The sequence below is a fragment of the Diplotaxodon limnothrissa genome, linkage group LG3 (assembly GCF_057381915.1).
Source record: "Diplotaxodon limnothrissa isolate DT_005_m linkage group LG3, D_limnothrissa_male_GT1.1, whole genome shotgun sequence".
Classification (NCBI taxonomy): domain Eukaryota; kingdom Metazoa; phylum Chordata; class Actinopteri; order Cichliformes; family Cichlidae; genus Diplotaxodon; species Diplotaxodon limnothrissa.
Window position 1 is genome coordinate 54463944 of NC_140598.1, and position 20545 is coordinate 54484488.

The 20545-nt window shown below is 41.8% G+C and overlaps 2 protein-coding genes and 1 non-coding gene across 3 annotated transcripts; all 3 read right to left on the reverse strand.

The window, feature by feature from the left end:
- Window positions 1–1532: 1532 nt before the first annotated feature.
- dtx4a (deltex 4, E3 ubiquitin ligase a) lies at window positions 1533–14013 on the reverse strand. The gene is made up of 8 exons (XM_085350937.1): window positions 13806–14013; window positions 11200–12394; window positions 3618–3679; window positions 3315–3476; window positions 3168–3229; window positions 2063–2383; window positions 1887–1976; window positions 1533–1800 (listed from the first exon to the last, which is right to left on the reverse strand). Exons 1-8 carry the CDS (start codon window positions 14011–14013, stop codon window positions 1570–1572), a joined length of 2331 nt encoding a protein of 776 aa, XP_085207063.1. The 3' UTR covers window positions 1533–1569.
- Window positions 14014–15096: 1083 nt separating this feature from the next.
- trnaa-cgc (transfer RNA alanine (anticodon CGC)) lies at window positions 15097–15168 on the reverse strand. The gene has a single exon. It is a non-coding gene; the product is annotated as a tRNA-Ala (tRNA).
- An 868-nt stretch (window positions 15169–16036) lies between these two features.
- Window positions 16037–19206, reverse strand: LOC146636610 (uncharacterized). Its single transcript, XM_085350938.1, has 4 exons — window positions 19161–19206; window positions 18670–18769; window positions 18188–18348; window positions 16037–16653 (listed from the first exon to the last, which is right to left on the reverse strand). The coding sequence occupies exon 4, from the start codon at window positions 16649–16651 to the stop codon at window positions 16043–16045; it is 609 nt and encodes a 202-aa protein (XP_085207064.1). The 5' UTR covers window positions 16652–16653; window positions 18188–18348; window positions 18670–18769; window positions 19161–19206; the 3' UTR covers window positions 16037–16042.
- Between the last annotated feature and the right edge of the window lie 1339 nt (window positions 19207–20545).

A 20545-nucleotide genomic window follows, 5' to 3' on the forward strand; every position in this document is an offset into this window, starting at 1 on the left:
CTTCCAAGAAAGTCAAATAGTCAGACTTGATCATCACTTCTTAAAAATAAAAAAAATAAAAAAGTTGAGGCTTCAGGCTTTCTCTTTGAACCTTAGAAAAATGTTTAATGCAAATTTATGCACATAAAACATATACATAGAATACAGTGCATACATAAAATATCATAAAGTAAAAATGCTTTTGATGTTGGCCTACATTAGTATGTTGACACATACTGCTGCATTTCTCTTTAACATAACAACCTGGTCCACAGTGGACCACTTTGGCCCAAGCTGGACCCACATCAAGATAGTCTTTTAGACCGCGCATGGCAAAAAACAAAACATGACAAATACAACCGCTGACCACATTCTGTAGTGTGATTAGAGCATTTGAGGCTGGTGTGTATCCTACACAATAAAAGGAAAAAAATACAGTAGATACAAGCTGTTTCCTTTTGACACTAAGTAAAAAACACTGTGCAAATCTGAGCTCAGGCAGGAGGTCCAATCCTAGCTTTTGGGGAATTTACGCCTCCTAGGGGGGTAATGGATTAATCCACGATAGGGTTTCTTCTATCAGTCATTAACATTAATGCAGATACAAGAAGACATAGAAAGCTGTTAAATACACCCATGCTCTCAGGGCCAAAGGATTCAGGAATGTCAGCTTATTTCTTAAATAGAAAAATACTAAAAAAAATGATTGTTTTTAAAGAAAGGGGCTGGTAAATGGCATATAAAGTATCAGGCAAACTCTGGTACACCAACAGCTTATCTAAACTTCCCTCCCATGTCTTTGTCTGTCAAGCCAAACCCAAAAAAAATACAATGGAACACAGCATATTAAACAAAATGTGAAATTATAGTATAAAAAACATGGATTAATGGAACCGATATCATATAATATATGAAGTATTCATAACATACAAGAACACAAGTTAAAAATCAAACCTAAAAAGGAATGTAGTTCTGGAAAAGTACCACTAGAGGTCAGCAAATATCCATGCTCAGATATCCAGTCAAACATTTGGAGGATTTATATGCTTCTGCTTGTGGACTAACACTTTAAAAACGAACCCACATTAATTTCTTAAATTTCACTTCCATTCGGTTCAGCAGCAGCAGGAGTGGTAAACACTTCATCACTTAAGAAAAACAAAATCAGTTAGTTACATTCTTGATATGAAGTCTGACAGTATAAATGACAGTTTTTGTTCCCCCCCCACAAACTAACAATGACTCGTATGTGCACAGTGGTCTCAAATGTCTCACTGAGTAACATCGGCAACCTTGACACCATTACTGCATCAGGAAAGAAAATGATTCCCCACGTACGTATCAAAACTGACTCATGCAGTCGTAAGAGAAAAAAAAAATTGAGTCGCAGCAAATTCTGCTGAAGCTATTTCAGTTGGGGCTTTTGTTTTATAGTCCTTCTCCATCATCTGGTGTAAAAGTTTCCTCTGTTCGTTTCGTCACACTTTGAAAAGAACTGGTCCGTCTAGCTGCGGATCCCCGTCCCAGGATTGTGTTTAAAGACTCACGCCTGGTATCTTCTAGTGTCTTCAGTGCTGTGAATGTCTCTGCTCAGTCTCTGGGTAGACACTCCTCCTCGGTGATGCCCTGAGCTTTGAGCTCTTCGAGGACATTGTCCAGGTGGCCGGGGTCGGGGTACCCGTGGCCCGTGAGGTTGGAGCCGAACTCGGTCTTGTGATGCACCTCGTTCCAGATGACCGTGTCGCTCTCACCTGTAGTGCTCGACGTACCCACAGAAAAAATGAGCCTACGATCCCACGCTACCAGAAGCAGCCTCAGAACCTGCAAAGGGTTAATAAAGAACACGTGTTAATATATGACCATCTTGCCCATCTGAAATTCAAAAGAAGAGACATTTCTATGTATACCTTGCGTCCCTTCTCGCTGTCAGGAAGGTAGCAGTGTCTGGGGAACCCACGTGCAGTGAAGGGTTTGCCTGGATTTGGGTGCTCTGGGCCCTGAAGACCAGAAGAAGAACAGTTTGTCACTTCATTCAAAAAGAGACGCTGCTAGCACCACATAAACACCGATATACTGAATGTACCTGGATGCCAGGAGGGATGTTGTATATGATCCGGATGGTTTTGCAGTCTGGGTGGCCAGGCAGGGAGTGCGGGATGACATGGTACTCCATCTTGCCGGGTGGCTGGTTGCCAGTCTTTACTCCGTAAATGGTCTTGCAGGTGGGACACTGCAGGCTGCCGTCCTTGTTGCCGTTATTGTACATAGCAACGAGGCACTGCAGGTGGTACTGGTGACCGCATTGTGCCAGACGACCCACCGACTCGGCCCTGGAGATGCCACCCACACCAGGACCTTTGTAGCCCGATGGTCCGGGCAAGGCCTCCATACAGATGGTGCAATCCTGACATAGAAAGATAAAGGACAGTTTGAGTTCTGTCCACTGCAGAAAAGAGATTTTCAAATTATCAGCACGTACCACATCATGCTGTTTGAGATAATACCGGTATTTTATGTTATCAGATATCTGTAATCCAGCGACTCCAGACATTGGAGTGCTTACATTTGACTTGCGCTGTGTCACTACTACTGCACTACAATAAATGCTGCTCCCTGCAAGCTGCAATTAAAGGTAAAATGTTATTCAGGTATCTTTCCCTATGTCATCAGAAATATCGTTGTCACAAATTTCCCTAAAATATCACGACACATTGTTGAGGCTACACTGTGCAGCTCTTTTTTAATGTTTGATCACCTCCCAACAACTTTCAGCACGTGTCATGGCTTTGAGCAGCATTAGTACACCTTCTACACTTCTACCACGTAAAAATATGGACACCAAAACAATTCTACTATGTAATTTGCTCCTGAAACTGAGAATAGTGCAGATGTGGTTATTTTCCCTCCCACCTTTTTCAGTTATATAATCAGGAGTATAAGTCCTGAGCCTCAAAGAGAGAAATTTGGCCCAATATTTTACGTTTTTGCTGTATTTTGCTCTGAAAGTATTTTAAAAGTTATTAAGAATGAATCCCATCAAAGTCCAACATCATTTTACTGGTCATTATTGTCCCAAACACGGGCTCTGTTTTATACGTTAGATTTCTAAGAGATGTTGCTGGAAGCTATGACGTCTCCATCATAAATAGACTTGCTAGATAAATGCCCTCCATAGGGAGAGAACTCACCTCCTCTGGGGGGTTTCGCACTTTCTGGAGGTAGCGCTTCACCACTTCCTCTGGAGTCTTGCCTACAGACAGAAACACAAAATTCAGTGAGAATTTCATTATAGTCACAAAGCACATTTGCTCTTCTTCAAATCACAACTAGCTCACCTTTCCGGGCCTGTTTCTTTGTGGTCTTGCGACAGCAGTGGCCCAACCCCGGGACAGGTTTGAGGTCGCTCTTGCTGACAGGTGGAGGATGAAGCACCAGCTTGGGAGGGCGGGTCAGGCAGACAGGAAGCCCTGCTGCGCTCATCAAGATGCCTGTTATACCTGAATATAGCCAGAAGAGGGGGCATGAGACATACTACTCATACATTCCTATTGCATACACAAAGCTGGATGAGCTCTTGTGTTATGAGAATGATCCAGTCTAAATCATTTGGATTGATTCAGGTAGTTAGCATAGGTTACCTGCCAGTGCAGGATGTACAGGACTGGATCCATTCAGGTTCTTCACTGGAACTGTTGGCACTCTGCAACAAGGAAAACAAAGCTGTATGAATCTACTGATGGCTGACACAGGCCAGGTCACCTCCACGCAGACTGAAGAAATCTGACGAGTCACCTGTGAACAGGTGCAGTTAGATACAGCAGATGCTCGCCTCCACCTTACTTAGAGTCAGCAGGTTAAGGAGCTTTTGCCGAGTCAAGTGGAGAAACAAACACGGATTGACATGCTGCCCTATAATTGCCACATATGTTTGGGATTAAATGGCAGCACCAGAGCCTTGGCTGCTTTATTTTCTCAGTAACAATACTTGTAATATCCCAGGGTCGGTGATCACAAAATTATAAACACTTTAAGCTAAAATCCATCAACTCCAACAAAAGCAGCTTTGATTTTTATACAAGGAGGTGACATGATTGTTCATTTTAACCTCCAGTTTTTGTTCAAGATATTTAAAAATGCTGTTTAGTATGTCAAATTTGTTATGAACATATTGAAATGCTACAGTAACTTTAAGCACAGCTGTAATGTGTATAGCACACAGGGAGAGTCACGGCTGTGTCTGACCCATCAGACGAGCGTACTTACGGTCTGCCACTTTTGATAACAGTCATCGCTCTTGCTCGAAAGTGCCAAAAACCACAGATACGAGTCAAAAATATTCCAGCAGCGATATGCAGATGATACGTTTTTTAAGCTTCCTCTCCACTGGTTTCTCACTCTTCTGTTCTTTAGTGTGTCAGTGTGTCTGCCCCCGTCTCCCTCTTCCTCTGCCTGTGTGCCGGTGTTAGATCGCTCTCCTCTTTTATAGGCCTAATCCACCTGTTTCCATCTGGTGGCTAAACTCTGGTTGTAGGCCAGAGATTCATTACAGCAGGGATTACCTGTCAGATGCTACATCACACTGCCAGGCTGTCATAAGGCAGCACCAGGTTGGTGACTGTACGAGTTACAATATGGCGATACAAAAGAATCCCTCTGACTTTAAAAAGCTGATTTAGTACTCTGATGTCGTTAGTGAATCAACATGTACTAAATCTGAAAATCACAAACATAACTGAGACCAGCCCGTCCGGCACCAACTACCACACCATGATCAAAGTCACTTAAATTATCTTTCCTCCTGATTCTGACGCTCAGTTTGAAGTTCAGCAGGTCGCTTCGACCACAGCAAAATAGACATGCATGTTAGGGTGACTGGTTTACATGTGGGGTAAACACAGCAGATATAGAGTGTAAAATAAAGGACTCTATGTATGACTGAAAATGTGGTTTCTAGTCTAAAGTGTTTCGAGTAAGACTACAAAAGCAAACATAAGGCCCTGGTTCTAGAATTGGCCTAGTAAAGACCCCAATCCGGCCGGCTGGATATATGAAGGAGGGCATGCATTTTGGATTTTTAACTGTACTTTTAAGTTTTAAAGCTTTTCCTGCTGATAAAAAACCTCCCCCACAGCCATTCATACTACACCAAAGTAGTTATGTGAGTGTAAACAATCAAGTGACAGACAAGTTCCTGTTTCTCATCATCTATTTCATCTATTAGAGATTTCAAAGATTTTTTTTTTCAATCAACAAAAACGTTGTTTTATAAATACAGGACAGTCTGGGCAGAACGTTTTCTGTAATTATACTCCTTTATCACGTAGAAAAACTGAGAGTACTTTTATTTCTCTTTGTATAAGTTGATTGTGTTTTTGGTAGTCATCAAATTCAAAATGCATTTCTAGAGCTGAAGATAAATGACTGATACTTTCTTCACTTATTATAGATTCATATAATGTCTTATTTGTGATCGTGACTTAGCTTTGGACAGAGCTTTAAATAGATGCGATGACAAATCTGGGAGTCATTTTAACATATGCAGAATTGAACCTGCTTATCTTGAAGTCACTAAAGAAAAATTGAGCTTTTGAGGAACAGTGACTCCTGTGTGACTAGAAGAGCTCAGACTATTCTACAGTTAATAGAATACATAATAAAATGTAAAAAAGAAAGAAAAAAGACAAGAAAAAACCCTGTAATTTCCCTCTCTAAGTAAATGATGTGACGATGGCATGGAAAACCTCACAGTAAGGAATTACTAGACTGTTCAGGTTCCTGTACTGGTCAACCTGATTACACGGTGCTGTGGCTCTATATTTGTTTGTTTACCAACAAAGTGTCCTAGCTGTGGTATTAACTCCGTCTGAGCATGCTCCTTATGTGACTAAGAAAACGTTCAGCCGACCGACTCGATCTCTAACGGGTAAATGTTGACTGGCATTTTATTTGTGTGTCCGGCGGGAATAAGTGAGCAGTATGAGGTGGAAGAAAAGTGGAGAAAGGTTAAGAAAACAAGCCGGGGCGTGTCGGCCAGTCACGTTTCTCTGATCTCGGTTAAGCTATCGGCATTAGAGCGGAGTCCATCTGGAGCGCTGGATGATGGAAACGCACAAGCCACCGCATATGGCAACACAAGCTCACACCCTGAATCAAATCTAATAAACAAATTGGTTGATTAAAACTTGAAGCAGAAGTAAATCCAGTCATCGGGCTCGAATGATGACGGGTTACTTTTTATGGAGACAAGCATAGGCAGTGCAGAAAAAGCAGGTGCGCCGACCAATGGAAACTCTCGTCACTGTGATGCATCTGTGACGCTGAAGACCCCCGACACGCTAACGCCTCACTTACAAACCATCTGCTCAATTTCACTGCAGGCAAACTCTCAACAACAGCTCATCAATCCATCTACTAAAGGAAATTCTTTTACATAACAAACTTACATAGTACTATTTTTTAACTAAACCGCATAAATGCTACAATATTTTTGTTTTTTCAGCAGACTGTTTAAATCCAGTATGAGAGTTCTTTAACATCTTCTGGTACCACACTTCCTCAATTTGTCATCATGTTTTCTTGCTACAGTTTGTATGTACATGTGTCTTGTGCTTCCTTTGCTACTGCAGCATGTGCTCATCTTTTGTGGTCTTAAAGAAATTCTACTTGATCCTCTCCAGAAAGTAAAAGCGAGCTGCTTGGTTAAATTCACTGCAGCTTGAATTCTTCTGTAGATTTGAATAATTAAAGCTCAACACATAAATATTTTGGACCCATTGACAGCAAAAGAGGATATGTGCAAGGCAAAAAGTCATCAGTGTAGTGATAACCCACATACCTTTTCACGCTGGCTCCAAAAGGGAGAACAGCCCAGAGACTTCCATGTTAATGTTTTACCAGCTTTAGAACAGGAATGTTTACTAGTTGGTACAAAGAAATTGTTTGGGCAACTCGATTTAATCTTCCTCTTAATAACACACTCTCAGAAGGCCCCAGTCATATCTGTCACTAGGGAAAATGTATTGGCCAACCAGCTGGTGGGGGATTGCTGCAGGTTGCTCATTGTCACTCAGTGAAATTGGTTGAAGAGTGCAATGCAAACCAGAAATGGAAAAATGTGCCTTTGGAAAGGTGCTGGTTTCAGCTGCAGTCAACATCTTTCAGTCAATGAATTTGGTGTCTTAGATGCAAACTATAAGTGACCGTGGCAATCTGCTTGCAACCAATGCAACTGCAAGGATGGTTTTGGTGCAACACACTCATTACAACTGTTTCATGCAGCAAGCATTCAGTAACCAGTCACATTTTTCAATACATATTTTTCCCTAGCGGCCAAAAGTTGCCAAGGCGCTCACTGACTGGTCGCTAGGTCTGTGTCACTAACCACTAAACTGTATAAGTGCAACAGATGGATGGTGACACTGGCGGCTTTTTGCTAATCGTCATTTCAGCTAAACTGAGTCACTGAACTGGTATCTCAAGTGCATTTGTAGAGAAATTTTAATGCAGTTATCTGAAAATAGTAGCTAATCATACTAACAGAAATTCCAGTAAGTCTGTAGTCAAGTCTTAATAAGTGAACTTCTATCTTATTACTAACTCATTACTATTTAGCAGGTTATCCGTTTCTGTGCATTACACCTTTACAGTTTTTGGATGCAGCTTGCTAACATCAGTGGATAATTTAGCTCACCATCCATTGCCACAAAAAGAAAAATAAGAATAAAGGAAAACATTATTGCTGGGGCCAACACGCTACAATTAAGACTTCAAAACTGGAAGTCTGACTATATACAAGTCTGGAAAATATCCTCTTACATGATTTTATTATCATTATCATTTTGTACATGGGCATGATTTAGAGTGTGGTTACTCTGTGACTGATAATTTACTACTATAAGCCCATGTTTCATATACAGCCTGGTTGACAGTTTACTCTATACAATGAATGCAACCTTAAAATTAACTGAGGACCGTAGCGCCGAGTAGTTTCAAACAGTAACAGTTTAAGTTTTTGAATGATAAGAAAAATTACAATTTGAAGTAATTTCTGTTAAGGCTTTACCCTAATCCCCCAGCAGAATTCATTTTGCTAAAAATAATTACATGTAATTTCCTTCTGTGAATAACATCATTGCACAGCAGGTGAAAGGTCCCACTGGAAGGTGAAGCAGCAATTCAATGATGTTAAATGCCTCACAGGGGCAATAACTCCTGATTGTTGTACTTTCTTAATTACTTACTTTTTAAAAAGGGTGAACTTAATTATCCACACATTTCAATGGATTTAAATAATGACTGGTTTCAGCGGGTTTAAAACAGTTTGGATGTGACCGCGCTTGTGTTGCATGGATATGGGGATAAAGCAGTGAGCAGGCTGGCAGGATCAGAGCGATTCTGAATCGGTGACGTCGGTGGTTTTACCGCAGCAGCAGGTGTGACCATCTGCTGGACTCTCACCTGATATGTTTAAAGAATTGCTCTGTCATGCAGCTCACCTGACACAAAATGAGGAGATTAACGAGGCAGAAATATTAATCCTGCTGTGATTGGTGTTAATCTGAGGCTTAGCTGGTGTAAAAACTGGTGTTTCACTGAGGTTGTTTCAGTTAATGCCAGGATTCAGACAGTTGGGTCACTGTGCTGGGGCACGAATGGATTAGGTGACATGGAAATTATTTTTCAGTGTATGGTTATGTGTCTAATGTTTGGAACTAGAAACTAGGTCTATGCAGAGCAGTATGCACGCATGCATTTTCTCTGCATGTCTGCAGTTTTATATATAAAACAGCTACCTCAGTCACAGTGAACGCCACAAACAACTCCAGCTGCAAACTAAACACAACAACTGTGTTTTAAAAAAAAAAAAAAAATTCTAGTTACACAGCAAGAATAGTGCACCTCCACCTGACCATGACCAGACATCCAACTAACCAGCGCCTTCTGGCTCCGACACGTGGATACTGCGACTTCCTTCATTAATCCTCATGCACTCAGTTCGTCAACACCGGAAGATCACGCGGTCATAAAGCGACACTCTGATAAAGAGTTTCAAAATTCTCTGTTACATCAAACCCTTCTCCCTAATAAAAGGAGATCTTTTTGTAGGTTATAGCAGGTAAGAACATCTCGTATTCCAACTCAAATCACAGCAATCACATGGCAGGAACTGGATGAATGTGATGGATGACTGCAAAATGAAGTATATAATGTTACACTTTATAGTTTTGTTGTATATGAATTACAGCATGTTACTGTTAATTATATGTATACTCTTTGCTGACTGGTGCTGCAGAATATGCAGTAAAAGCAACATGAACGCCTATTTTTAAATCCTAGTTTTTATGCCATTAATCCTCCTGATATATTGCATTCATTAGCAAATATTTAGATAAATTCCCACTGCATGGCATTTTTAGTTTAAGTTACAGCTAACACCATGCAAAAAGTTCCAGATGACATGTATAGAAATTGCTGTAGATTCATGGATTTTAGTATATTACAGGAAAACATTTGGTTGTATGTATATATCTATTTATTTTGTTTAATTTTAAACAGGAGTGCAATCAGCAGTTGGGAGCTCCTTGTCTTCAGTCAAAATACAAGGGCCTTTATTTTAATGATAACTGTGGCTGCTAGCTACCATAATTACTTTGGTCACCATGATGTTGTCTGATGCACAGTTACAGGCAGTAGAGTGACTTGACAAAACGTTACTTTCATTTTTTACTATAGAAATTTGTTTTTACAATAATTTAAAAATTACAACTTTAGCAGCTACACAGCTGATGTCTGTACACTAAAATGTTCCTTAGTGGAAATTTCTAAATTCTTATCAAGATTTTCAGTGACACGTTTTGGACATCCCTGACTTGTTTTACAAGCATTCAAAATGTTTCTTGATGCATCTTTGAGTATCTTTACATCACATTACACCACATCCACATTTTTTATATTTAATTGTACCAAAGGGTTTTTTTTAACCAAGTTACCCAGACAATTCAGTAAATCTTACCAACCCATCTCTTAGAGTTAAGTACTTGCAAACTAAGTTTTTATCCATCATGAGTACATCCAGGCAGGTTCCTGGTCCTACATTCACTCTGTACATTTAAAACAAGCTCAGCCATATAGCCAGAGTCAACAACTGTCCTCAGCGACAACATTTCAGTAAATTCTGGATTTCTTAAATTTTATGTTACAAAGTTTTAAAAGCTGTTTAAGTTGAGCCTGATGTTTCTTTACACATAACGAGGAAAAAAAGCTGGATCAGGTCATCATTCATTGAAAGACTAGCAACGAATACCAGAGTTCTTCTATTTAAGTGACAGATACGAACTATTCATGACGCTGTTTTGACAACATCCTCACTTTACTTTGATTTAAGATGACACTTGTGCTACTGTGTGTTTGTAGAGCTTTACCACCATTTGCTGTTTGCGTGATTAATCTCTGGAATGTGCAAACACTTGAGAGAGCTTACTTTGTTCTTTGTTGAATGCCCTTCATTGTATTTCCGTGAAAGTAACTGAGCCTGGTGGACTTTGTCACAAAGATTAAAGGCTCAGAAATACTAATGAGCATCGATGTCAGACATGGTTGTTTGGGGCTGTCACGGTGTAATGACAGCCCCAAACAAATAGGAAATTGCTGTCTAAAAATGTTTTCTTTTTACATGTCTTGATGCCTGATTGGGCTTTTTTGTGTAAAGTGAACTGGCATGGGATCTTATGCCCAGAAACATTTCATGTATTTAGTATTACATAGTGTTAGTGCTTGGATCATGATTTGTAGGTACCTTTCATATCATATGAGCATTTTTATACTGCTGGTCTATCTGGAAACAATTCACATGATATACCAGGAGAGCATGCGAGGCAAAATACACCAAGGAACTGCAGGCTGTGAAAAAACGGATGTGAAATTGTTGTGACAAAAATACAAGTGCCTTAGAAAGTTATTTGTTAAATTTCCATGTACTGAAAACATGGTTTACAGGAACTTTACAACCTTTGTTTTGCTGACAGAGCATATGACAGAGAAGCTCAGAAAAACACATAAGCCTGTCATTCAGAAGTGTGGAAGGCGTGTTTAATTTCACAGCTGACGTGTTGAAGTGTGGAGTGAGTGAGAGGGTTCTCATCATTGATAGGTTTTGCAGGATACGAGCAGGTTCTGCGTACAGAGACAGGTGCTGAAACATTACAGCGTATTTCTACTCACCCAGAGGCGATAAGGGCACGCGACTGAGCCATGGCGATACGCTGCAGCGCCGGACGGCTCAGCCCTGCGAGGCTAGACCGAGGTGGCAGGGGCGCCGCGCAGGCAGCAGCCGCGGCAGCGCCGGATGAAGACACCGGACCCAGGACACGGGCAGAAGGTGATGGGGTGCAGGTGGATGTAGCTGTGGAGATGAGAGGTGGCCCTGAGGCAGGTGCTGCGGGGGCAGAACAGGAAATGGAGAGAGAGGAGACAGAGGTGGAAGGGTGAGGGGTGGAGGTGGTGGAAGATGATAGCGTAGTGGAGGGCGGGGGGGGCGGTGGCAGCGGTGGTGGGAGAGGAGGAGGTGGGGGCCTTGTGGAGGAGATGGAGAGACCAGCTGTGGCTGACCCAAGAAGGGAAAGAGAATGGGTGAAGCCTCCTCCGTAGCCAAGGCTCGTAGTGCCAACGCTGCTAGCACCAACCATGCTCATACCTCCTGCACCTCCCATACCACCTATGTTGAATCCACCTGTCGCCCCAACCATGGATGTCCTGTGGGGGGAAAGCGACCTCGACAGGGTTGGAGGCCGAGGGAGGGTTAGTGAATAAGAGCCTCCTGGGATGGGGAGGCTGCTTAGTTTGGGACTTGGTGGTTTAGTCTGTGGTGGTCTTCGACCGAGAGTGTGAGCGGTCGACATAGTGCCTGCTTTGACACTTAGCACCAGCATACACTGCTGACAGGCGCATGGCTGTCCCAAGGAAGTGATGGCTGAAGCCGGGAGCGCCCCGCTGGGGTACGCACTCCCGTTTCCAGTCCCACTGCTGCTCATCCGGATCCCCATGCCCACTCCAGATACATCAACACCTAGAAGTCCTCCGTGTCCAGGCATGGACGTTGGCCCCCAGGCATGGTGAGACTTGGGTAGTGGCCCAGATACCAGCGGGTAAGCCAGATCAGAACGGCGCTGGATGCGTCTGCAGCGCTGCGTTTGCCCATTGATTTGGGTCATACTTTCGAAGTCAATGAGGTAGCAGAAACCCAGCGGCGCCAGGTCCAGCCAGGGCTGCTGACGGTCGCGCGCTGCCTGGATTGCAATGCCCACCTCAGTGTCGTATGCCGTCCAGCTGCCAGCGTCGTTCTCCCACTCCCACAACCAGCCCTGGCCTGGCGCTGATGTGGGGTCGTAGAAGCTGCGTCGCACCGGTCTTAGGGTACCTGAAGAACACGCCACAATGGACTGAATTACTGAACAGTAAACTATATTAGTATACATTAAAAAGAAGACTTGTACTGTGAATATGAAGTTCTGTAGCGACTTTTCACTGAGTCTGCTCAACATGACGCCAGGCGATGAGAAGTAGACGCGAGACGAGGAATGCGACTGCACTACAATTTGCTGCGGAGAAGTAGATTACAACCATAACAAATTCTACATGTCTGTGTTTGCTTGCTAAGAATTTGGGCAAACAGGTTGCCCCTGGTAACAGCACATGGTGTTCTGAATTCCGATTGGCTGGCAGCCTTGATCCGACCCAAAGCTGACTGTGTTTGCTTTCCCTGGGTGTCTAGAGAAACTCCACAGAGTCTCTATACTGTAAAAGCTCCCCACATCAAATCCCGGCTTCCGATAGCACTGCATACGTTGCGTTAAGAAGGATGCTTCACACTTGAGCCTCTTCACTGGCAATAATAACAGGGAAAAACAGAAAACCGTACAAATTCTGTGAAATAACACTTTTCGCAACTGTGACTCTGGAGCTTTAACATTGCACACTACTAATGAACACACAAAACATAAAGCACTGTTGAGCACATGAGGCCTGCCACGCACAGACGCATAATAATATGGGCTCGTTCACGAATTCTGCTCCTGTCAACCCCATTTTTTCAGTGTCCTCGCACTCCTGAAATTCCTCTCCTCCTCTCTTGCTGCTACTGCTTTTCTTCCTCAGACTGGGGCACCCTGCCTGTCTCCCTCATTTCAGCCTGGTTTCGGGTTTAGAAAATAAACCAGACAAAAGCTTTTATCAGCCAGCGCTGAGAAAAGGCCAATGTTGGGGTGTCTGCCAAAAAGAGGGGAAAAAAAAAGGGGGGGGGGGGTCTGACAATCCCCTTCTTTGTCTTATACCACCCTGCCTGGCCTGCTCGGTGAAGTTGTGGCAGATCACCGCTTGTGTCTCCTGGAAGACAATACCGAGGGCCGTGTTTTGCAATGAAAACCTTCCCATGCATGGGCAAGCACACACTTCCTGCCAGGAATGACTCACTTCAGAGCTGACACCTTTCAAAATCCAACCTCTTCAATGCTGGAGTGCACAAATCTAGGGGCCGTGTGGAGGGGGGTGTCACTGAACTGGTGAAGATGGCAATTCAATGATTTGAGATTTTAAGATGAAAATGATTCAATTTATGTCACTGAGTGAGATCTTTAGACCACTAAACCCATCAGCTTCTGCATGATGATTATCAATAACAACCCGCCAGCATAAAAAAAAGAAAAAAAGGCCTCCACCTCAGGCTCAGCTTCAGCATTACACCCCCCCCCCCCCCCCCCACCACCACCGCTCTCTCTCTCTCTCTCAAACACACCCTCCCTCTCGCCCCTCTCCCCCCTCCCGTTTCTCACCTGTGTCCTGTCGGAACTGGTGCATGGAATGCAAATCGATGATGTAGGGCGAGAGGCGAGAGTCCACCTGGCCGAGGACGACACTACCACAGCGCGGGTCGCTCCGGATGACTGCCTCGATGTGATGACAGACAGCCGGGCTGTAGGGCCGCCAGCGTCCGTGCTCGTTCAGCCATTCCCATACCACTACGGCGGATGCTAGTAACATCCTACTCCTGAAAAGACAGAAAAACAAAAACAAAAAATGACAATACCGAGGCACAAATGAAGGAGAAGCCGGGGCGACGGGTGTTTAAAGGTACCCCGCTGATGCCTCTCCGCCGCGCAGCCCTGCGCACAGCGGCGCTGCATCCATCTTGGACAGTTTGCAACCCAGATGTGTTTTCAGTGCTATCTGTGCTTCTAAGTGCATCTTTCGGGATGACAGCACATGCAATCCGTACCTTCCATGTTTGTAGTTTCGGAGGTGCAGCAATTATTAGGTCCTTTTATTGCACGGGGGAGATACAGAGCGTTTCGTGGAAGCAAAGACAGAACAGAAGCCTTCCAGGATGGTTGCATTTTACTCCCTATGCAGATGAGTGACGTCTACCGAAATCAATTCTCAGCCACAGTCAAGTTTGGGTGAGAGGAGAAAATGCAACTTGGATGCTCACGGTGGTGCGGCGGTGGTGAACTAGGTTACTGTCATGAACCGACTTTCATAGTAAACTGTAAGATTTAAAAAAATATATATAATCAGACAAAAAACGGAGGATTTTTTTAAAAAATAGATTTTTAATATTTACCCCGTTAAATCGTCTCCTCCTGTAAAAACAAACAAACAACAACACTGCTTTGTAGAGTAGTTTGTTTAGTATTGATCCACCAATATAACTGTAAGAATGAGGTAAAATCCCGTGTCCGTGTTACATAATCGCTCTAATAAATTTTCGGAACACTAAGTTTGGAGTTAGCTTTACTTATTGGCTCATCCAAAATGCCTCCATCGACCAGCTCTCACTTAACTATCAGGTACTGGACGGGTGAAAATAAATCTTTGAGGCTCGCGTGTATGAACACCCCCACGCCTCCAAGGCATCCACCGTCCAATCACATTCGAGCACGGGCTGCTTTGGGCCAATCGCAAACCTACCTCACCTCGCGCACACATTGAGGTGACGGTGTTTGCTATATAGTTATGCCGTATTGCTTTAAAAAATTTTACCTCTTCTTCTGTGACTTCTGTGACAATATTGCACTTTATAACATTTACAACTTATACGGAAATAAAAGTTGAAAAAAAAATCTTTGGAGATGCCGGGGATTGAACCCGGGACCTCATACATGCGAAGCATGCGCTCTACCACTGAGCTACATCCCCATTGGCTGAATGATCAACAAGGAGAGGATTTATCTGTAACTCATGGCTGTACCGCTATTGTGGCTGATTTTGGTGTAATTACGACTTTAATATTGAAAGTTATATTGTTATTCATATGTATTTGCTCCGGTTAATGCATACAACAGGAAACTTGTGGCGTACCGCTAGCATGTTTTTTCTCTAAAACCCTAAAAACATAAAACACGGAAGAATTTTAGCTTCGTCATGCTATGATCACGTTATGTACACATGCTTCCGCTGATAGCATTACTGCATGTTTTATATATTTTTAAAGTATACAATTCATTCGTATTTTCAGTATGTGGTTTATTAAATTTTCAACCATTTACACACCATATAAAATGTATGTTGACTTAAAGTTTGATCGGTTACATTCACTTGTTTTCAATAAAACAAATAACGCATTATTTTGTTCTCACTATATTTAATTACTACTCTTTTTTTTATTTCTACAAACGGCATAAAGAACAACAAAAAACAGAGCAGAAAACACTAAAAAAAGTTTCCAGTTTTCAATTTCTTATGTAGATTAAAATAAACATTTAAAGCAAAAAAGTATAGACAAGTATTGGTTTTTTTTACACTTTACAGTTACAATCTAGAGTACCCCTGTATGTTTATATAACTGCTTTATTCATCAAAAAAATTTGACCAGAGGAAAGCAAGGTCAGTGAGGTCATGAAAGTTTAAAGCTCTTTGGGTTTAATGGGTGGGTGCATGTATCTTTTATTTTATTTTATTTTTTTAGACTAATAGAAGGAATTTGCAGTGGGGAGACATTTAGGGGATGAAGCTGATGTTTGTGAAATCCTGATTTGGCAGTTTCCTCAGTCTTATTCATTATTTCTGATTCTCACAACGCCGTCACGTCACCTTTACCCTCACCACCTTCTTCAGACCAGATCGCACTTCCAGAGAACTGCTTTAGATCTATCAGCAATCCCGGCCCTCCACTTGCCTCAGCTTTACTCTGCTCTTCTCCCACTTTCTCCTCCTTTTCTTCACTTTTATCTTCCGTCTCTCCCTCTGGCTCAGACTCATCGTTAAGTTTGGTTTGCTCTCCTGCCTCTGAACTCCCAATACTTGAGTCATCATTTGAAGTATTACTTTCTTTCTCCTTAGCATTACCAGTGTCGTTGTCCTCCTCCTCTTCATCTCCCTCTGTGTCACTCTCCTGACTACCACCACTGTCCACCTGTTCTTCTTCATCTTGGACTTCCTGCATTTCCTCCCCTTCCTCTTCTTCATCACTTCCAGGCCACAGCTGGACCCCAAGACGTGCCCCCACAGCTAACGCTGCACTTCTCGCCTGGTCCCTGAGACCTCCTTCCTTGTAGACAATGCGTCGGACTGTATATTCCCCTTCAGCCTCCCTGTTCAGCTTCTTGTACAGTACAAAGAGCACAACAAGGAGGAGTAATAGGGTGACAACAAGGGCCACCACCGTAGTTTTGCTGTCCATTCCTGAAGGAAAGACAGAGAAGAGGTTCAGAATTAGTATGAACACACATGGGGAATCAGTTCATTTTCATAAATCTTTTGGTGATGTAGGATTTCAGAAAATGTGTTTGTTTACATTCTTACCAAGTCAAATTAGAAAAATGACATTTTACATTATTCTAATTTCGTTTAATTGAAGGCTGAAATCTGATAGACTAGCTAAGTACGAAGGGTGAAGTACAAGGAAATCAGTCACAGGTGGACACAAGGGGCAAAGCTGATGTATAAATTCCTATATGATTTTTTTTCTTCATAAAACCCATTAGGCATTTGAAAACTCAAGATGGTCGTTGACATAGCCAAGTAAAATCTCTTTCAAGCAAGCCTTGTCTCTTTGAATGATCTTAATGTGAAATCATATGCATTCAATCAATAACTTGCCAACAGGGTGTGAGGTGTGATATATATTTATCTGGATTTGTATGTGAGCATTAAAATGTGTCTGTGGGTGGAGCTTTCAGTGGAAAGACTGCTCGGTCTAGCAGGAGCAAACCGTGGTCAAGTACTAACTAACCTTGTCCCTTTCATAGTCTAGCTTGATTCGTTAAATGAGAGACCCATTGTAACGGATAGCTGCGCATTAATCACCTCACAGTAAGCAAGTTCTGGGTCTGGGCAGAACTGCTTGTCAGGTTAGCTGGTGGTTTAAAGTTGGATGAACATGTGTCATTGCAATTATTTCATTTTACAAAGGCGCTCCGAAGACATTTTTTAACTCATAAATTTGACTCTCTTATAGTCAAAAAGAGACAAACCTGTGAACTTTATCCACCAGTTGAAATTCTGCAGTGAAACGGCCGAAAATGATGATCAAATTGCATAAATTAGAAATTTTCAAAATTCTAGAGTGACAAACACGCAATTTTTGGCACTTATATCCACTTTTGAAAGTTTGTTTCAGTCGTTTGCTGCATTACAGTTTGCTTTGGTCCCAAGAACACCAGCTAAGAATCATTCTGACACAACAAACTAAATCTGACAGTTGCGTTGTGGTGCAAATTAAAAAAAGAAATAGCAAGCAAGCAAGATTTACAGCTGCTTTAGGCCTTTTTTCAAACACAAAAGCTGTGTGTTTTTTTTTCTAACACTGCTTAGCAAAGCTAACTGTCTGCATCATCTTCATATTTCTACATATGACAGCAATATGATTTTTTTTTTTATCAAACTCTTGGCAAGAAAGTCATTAACACTGTTTATCACACACACACACAAAACAAGCACTTCTAAAAATAGGTACATTTTTAGCTTTAAGAGCAGCTTTCACTGTTTATTTTAGCAAGGGTGTGCCTTATCACTTAAAACAATGCAGTGTGTGCACTTGAGGGAACACAAAAGCAGAAAGCTGTTTCTCGCTTTGCACTTTTAAACAATGGAAACTGAGAGTCTGCCACAGACTTTGTGTAGGGCTTCTGAACTCATTGTCAGTCCACTTTTAACTCGTTGCAATGACACAAATCTGACTTTGCTACAATTAAATGTAATTAAAAATGTGCATTACCTCCTTAGGAAGAAGTTACAGTTGAATTAAAGAAAAAAAATTCCTGGATGGTTTGGAGTCTCAGTTACAGGCTGAACTTTACAGTCACAAACTCCTGGTGCTTTCAAAGCAGCTGTGAACTTGTCATCAGGAGATCCATTGGTGAATTTTATACTCAGGATCTAAACATGAAATTAAAAAAGAGGTAAATTGACAAAGTTAAGGCATGCACAACACTGCACAAAAACGGCAGTGGTACTACTGAAATGACCTATCATCTGAACAGCAAGTGCACAATATTGCACGATTTATGATGAAGCATCACTAATTGTAGCTTTCTAAATCGAGAGGAAACATTGATGCATTGCTCAGCGTTAACCTGAAACTTTTTCTCCATATACAAATGTGTTCTTTGCACATTAAAATTTAGAAAGTTTTTTTTTAAATCAATCTTTACCAAAACATAACACAGGCTCACAGGTTATAGTTATATACATACTCACACTGGAGATGTTACAGGAAGTCTGCCCTTGTTAAACTCTAAATTGTGTTCACTAGGATGACAGGAAGCTTTGCAGACCGCTCAGAGCGTTTGCTGGTTTCCTGTCAAAATGATAATTGAACAGCATCAGTCAGCCCGCCATGGGTGGAAACTTTTTCACTCGGAGTTCATCAGACCGAGAGCCGACATCAACTATTGCAAAATTAATCAAGAACTAAAGCAGGTCCACTTACAAAGAGCAATTAAAGCCAAAATGGATCAGAATAACTGATCTAAGTTGCAAATTATTGCCTGAGGTGCTGTAATTGTACCTCAAATGTAGCTTAGCATAGATTAAATAAATGCTTCAAGTACTTCAAAATCCAAAGTATTAAAAATCACAACAGGGGAAAAGCAGACAAAGCAGTTTCAGTGTAAAAGATGTGCGCAGCAAAAATGAGCTTAAGAGAAAAACAGGAAGGACATTTTTTTTTAAAAACCCGAAAAACTTACCAAAGTTGTGAGTGAGAGATACTGTTTGTGTTGCTGGAGAGCGAAGAATGGCAAAGAGGCTGACTTGTGTCATTTAGGGTGTGTTAGAACGAGTGCGTAGAAAAAGAAGAAGAAGAAAAAAAGTGAGAGAGAGAGACAGCAGGGGGGTGATGCATGACATGTGATGCAGAAAGTGCTCGCTGAAGCCCTCCGAGGAGGTGGTGAGAGCAGAGATTAAAGAGAGACTTTGACGGGGTGTGGTGATGAGCACAGATAAGGAAACACACAATTATTTATGGAAAGAGGAAGGTGCAAATTTGAATTTGTTCCTTGCGAGGTTGACAAGTCACTTGGAAACTGCAGGTGTGAAGTCTGTGAAGTACACGTGCAGAACATGCATGTCTCATTACTTGTTGCACAGGTCTGTGAATGAACTTATATATATAGTTTTCTTTTTTTTTTCAGTTGGAAGTTTGTTAATTTGGTTTGGTTTTGCTTTATTGGACATATAAACCAACAAAACAAGTCTGGTGGTGTACATGAACCCGAAGGCAGCCTAAGAGCTAAACCCTGATCTATATTTCTTTTTAATCAACCCCCAAACGAAGGACTTAATTACATATTACAACAGTGATATCTGAACCTATCAAAAGAGTGCATCATGTTCAAAAAGCTGTGCTGAATATGAAACCACTTTGCCACATCCTGTTTTTGCTCCACCGGCCTGCCTTCCACAGCCCCTACACCCAACAAAGACAGCTAAACCAAATCTGTACAGTAATACTGCACTGTACTACACTCTAAAGCCAGCCTACATCTGTTTCCTATTTCACTTTTCTATTATCTTTCTATCTTATTATGCACCTGATATTTTTTGGCCGTTAACCCTGAAAATCCATATCTATACAACTCTAATCATAACTCTGTTGTTTTGGGTTTTTTGAGGGGGAGGTTAAGCACTCTTGTGTTGTTTACATAATTCAGTGATCTACTGTTCTAACCTTGGGTTATTAACACTTTGAGCTGTTGTGTTTCAGAATGGTACTAAAGCTCCACATTGTTACTTTTACGCTGACTTGAGAGGAGGAACTGGGTGGCCTCTTTTTAGGCTTTTGCATGGTTGATTGGGTTTGATTTTCATTCTAAAAAGATCACAGGTTGTTCTGTTATTCTTTTTATTGTTGTTATAAGCCTTTCTAACAAGCCTCCAGCTGCTTTCTAGTACAAATCAGATAAAATGGCCTTTGCTGGGTGTGAGGAATTTTAATTGATCTGACGAGCAGTCAAGTACAACACGTTAAACTGTTTTGTTTGTGTTTTGTGCATCTGCTTAAATGCACAAAGCAGCAGGCGATGGCACGGTTACCAAACCCAAATACCATAGTCTCTTGGCCATTTATTAGGTA

Bases quoted from the DNA above. Each gene is read 5' to 3' on its own strand.
- dtx4a (XM_085350937.1), bottom strand. From the start codon at position 14,013: ATGTTACTAGCATCCGCCGTAGTGGTATGGGAATGGCTGAACGAGCAC. The intron at 3,680-11,199 runs GTGAGTAGAAAT...TCCTTGTTGCAG, and splicing joins CGTGCCCTTATCGCCTCTGG to AGTGCCAACAGTTCCAGTGA. The intron at 3,230-3,314 runs GTGAGCTAGTTG...TTCTGTCTGTAG, and splicing joins AAAGAAACAGGCCCGGAAAG to GCAAGACTCCAGAGGAAGTG.
- LOC146636610 (XM_085350938.1), bottom strand. From the start codon at position 16,651: ATGGACAGCAAAACTACGGTGGTGGCCCTTGTTGTCACCCTATTACTC.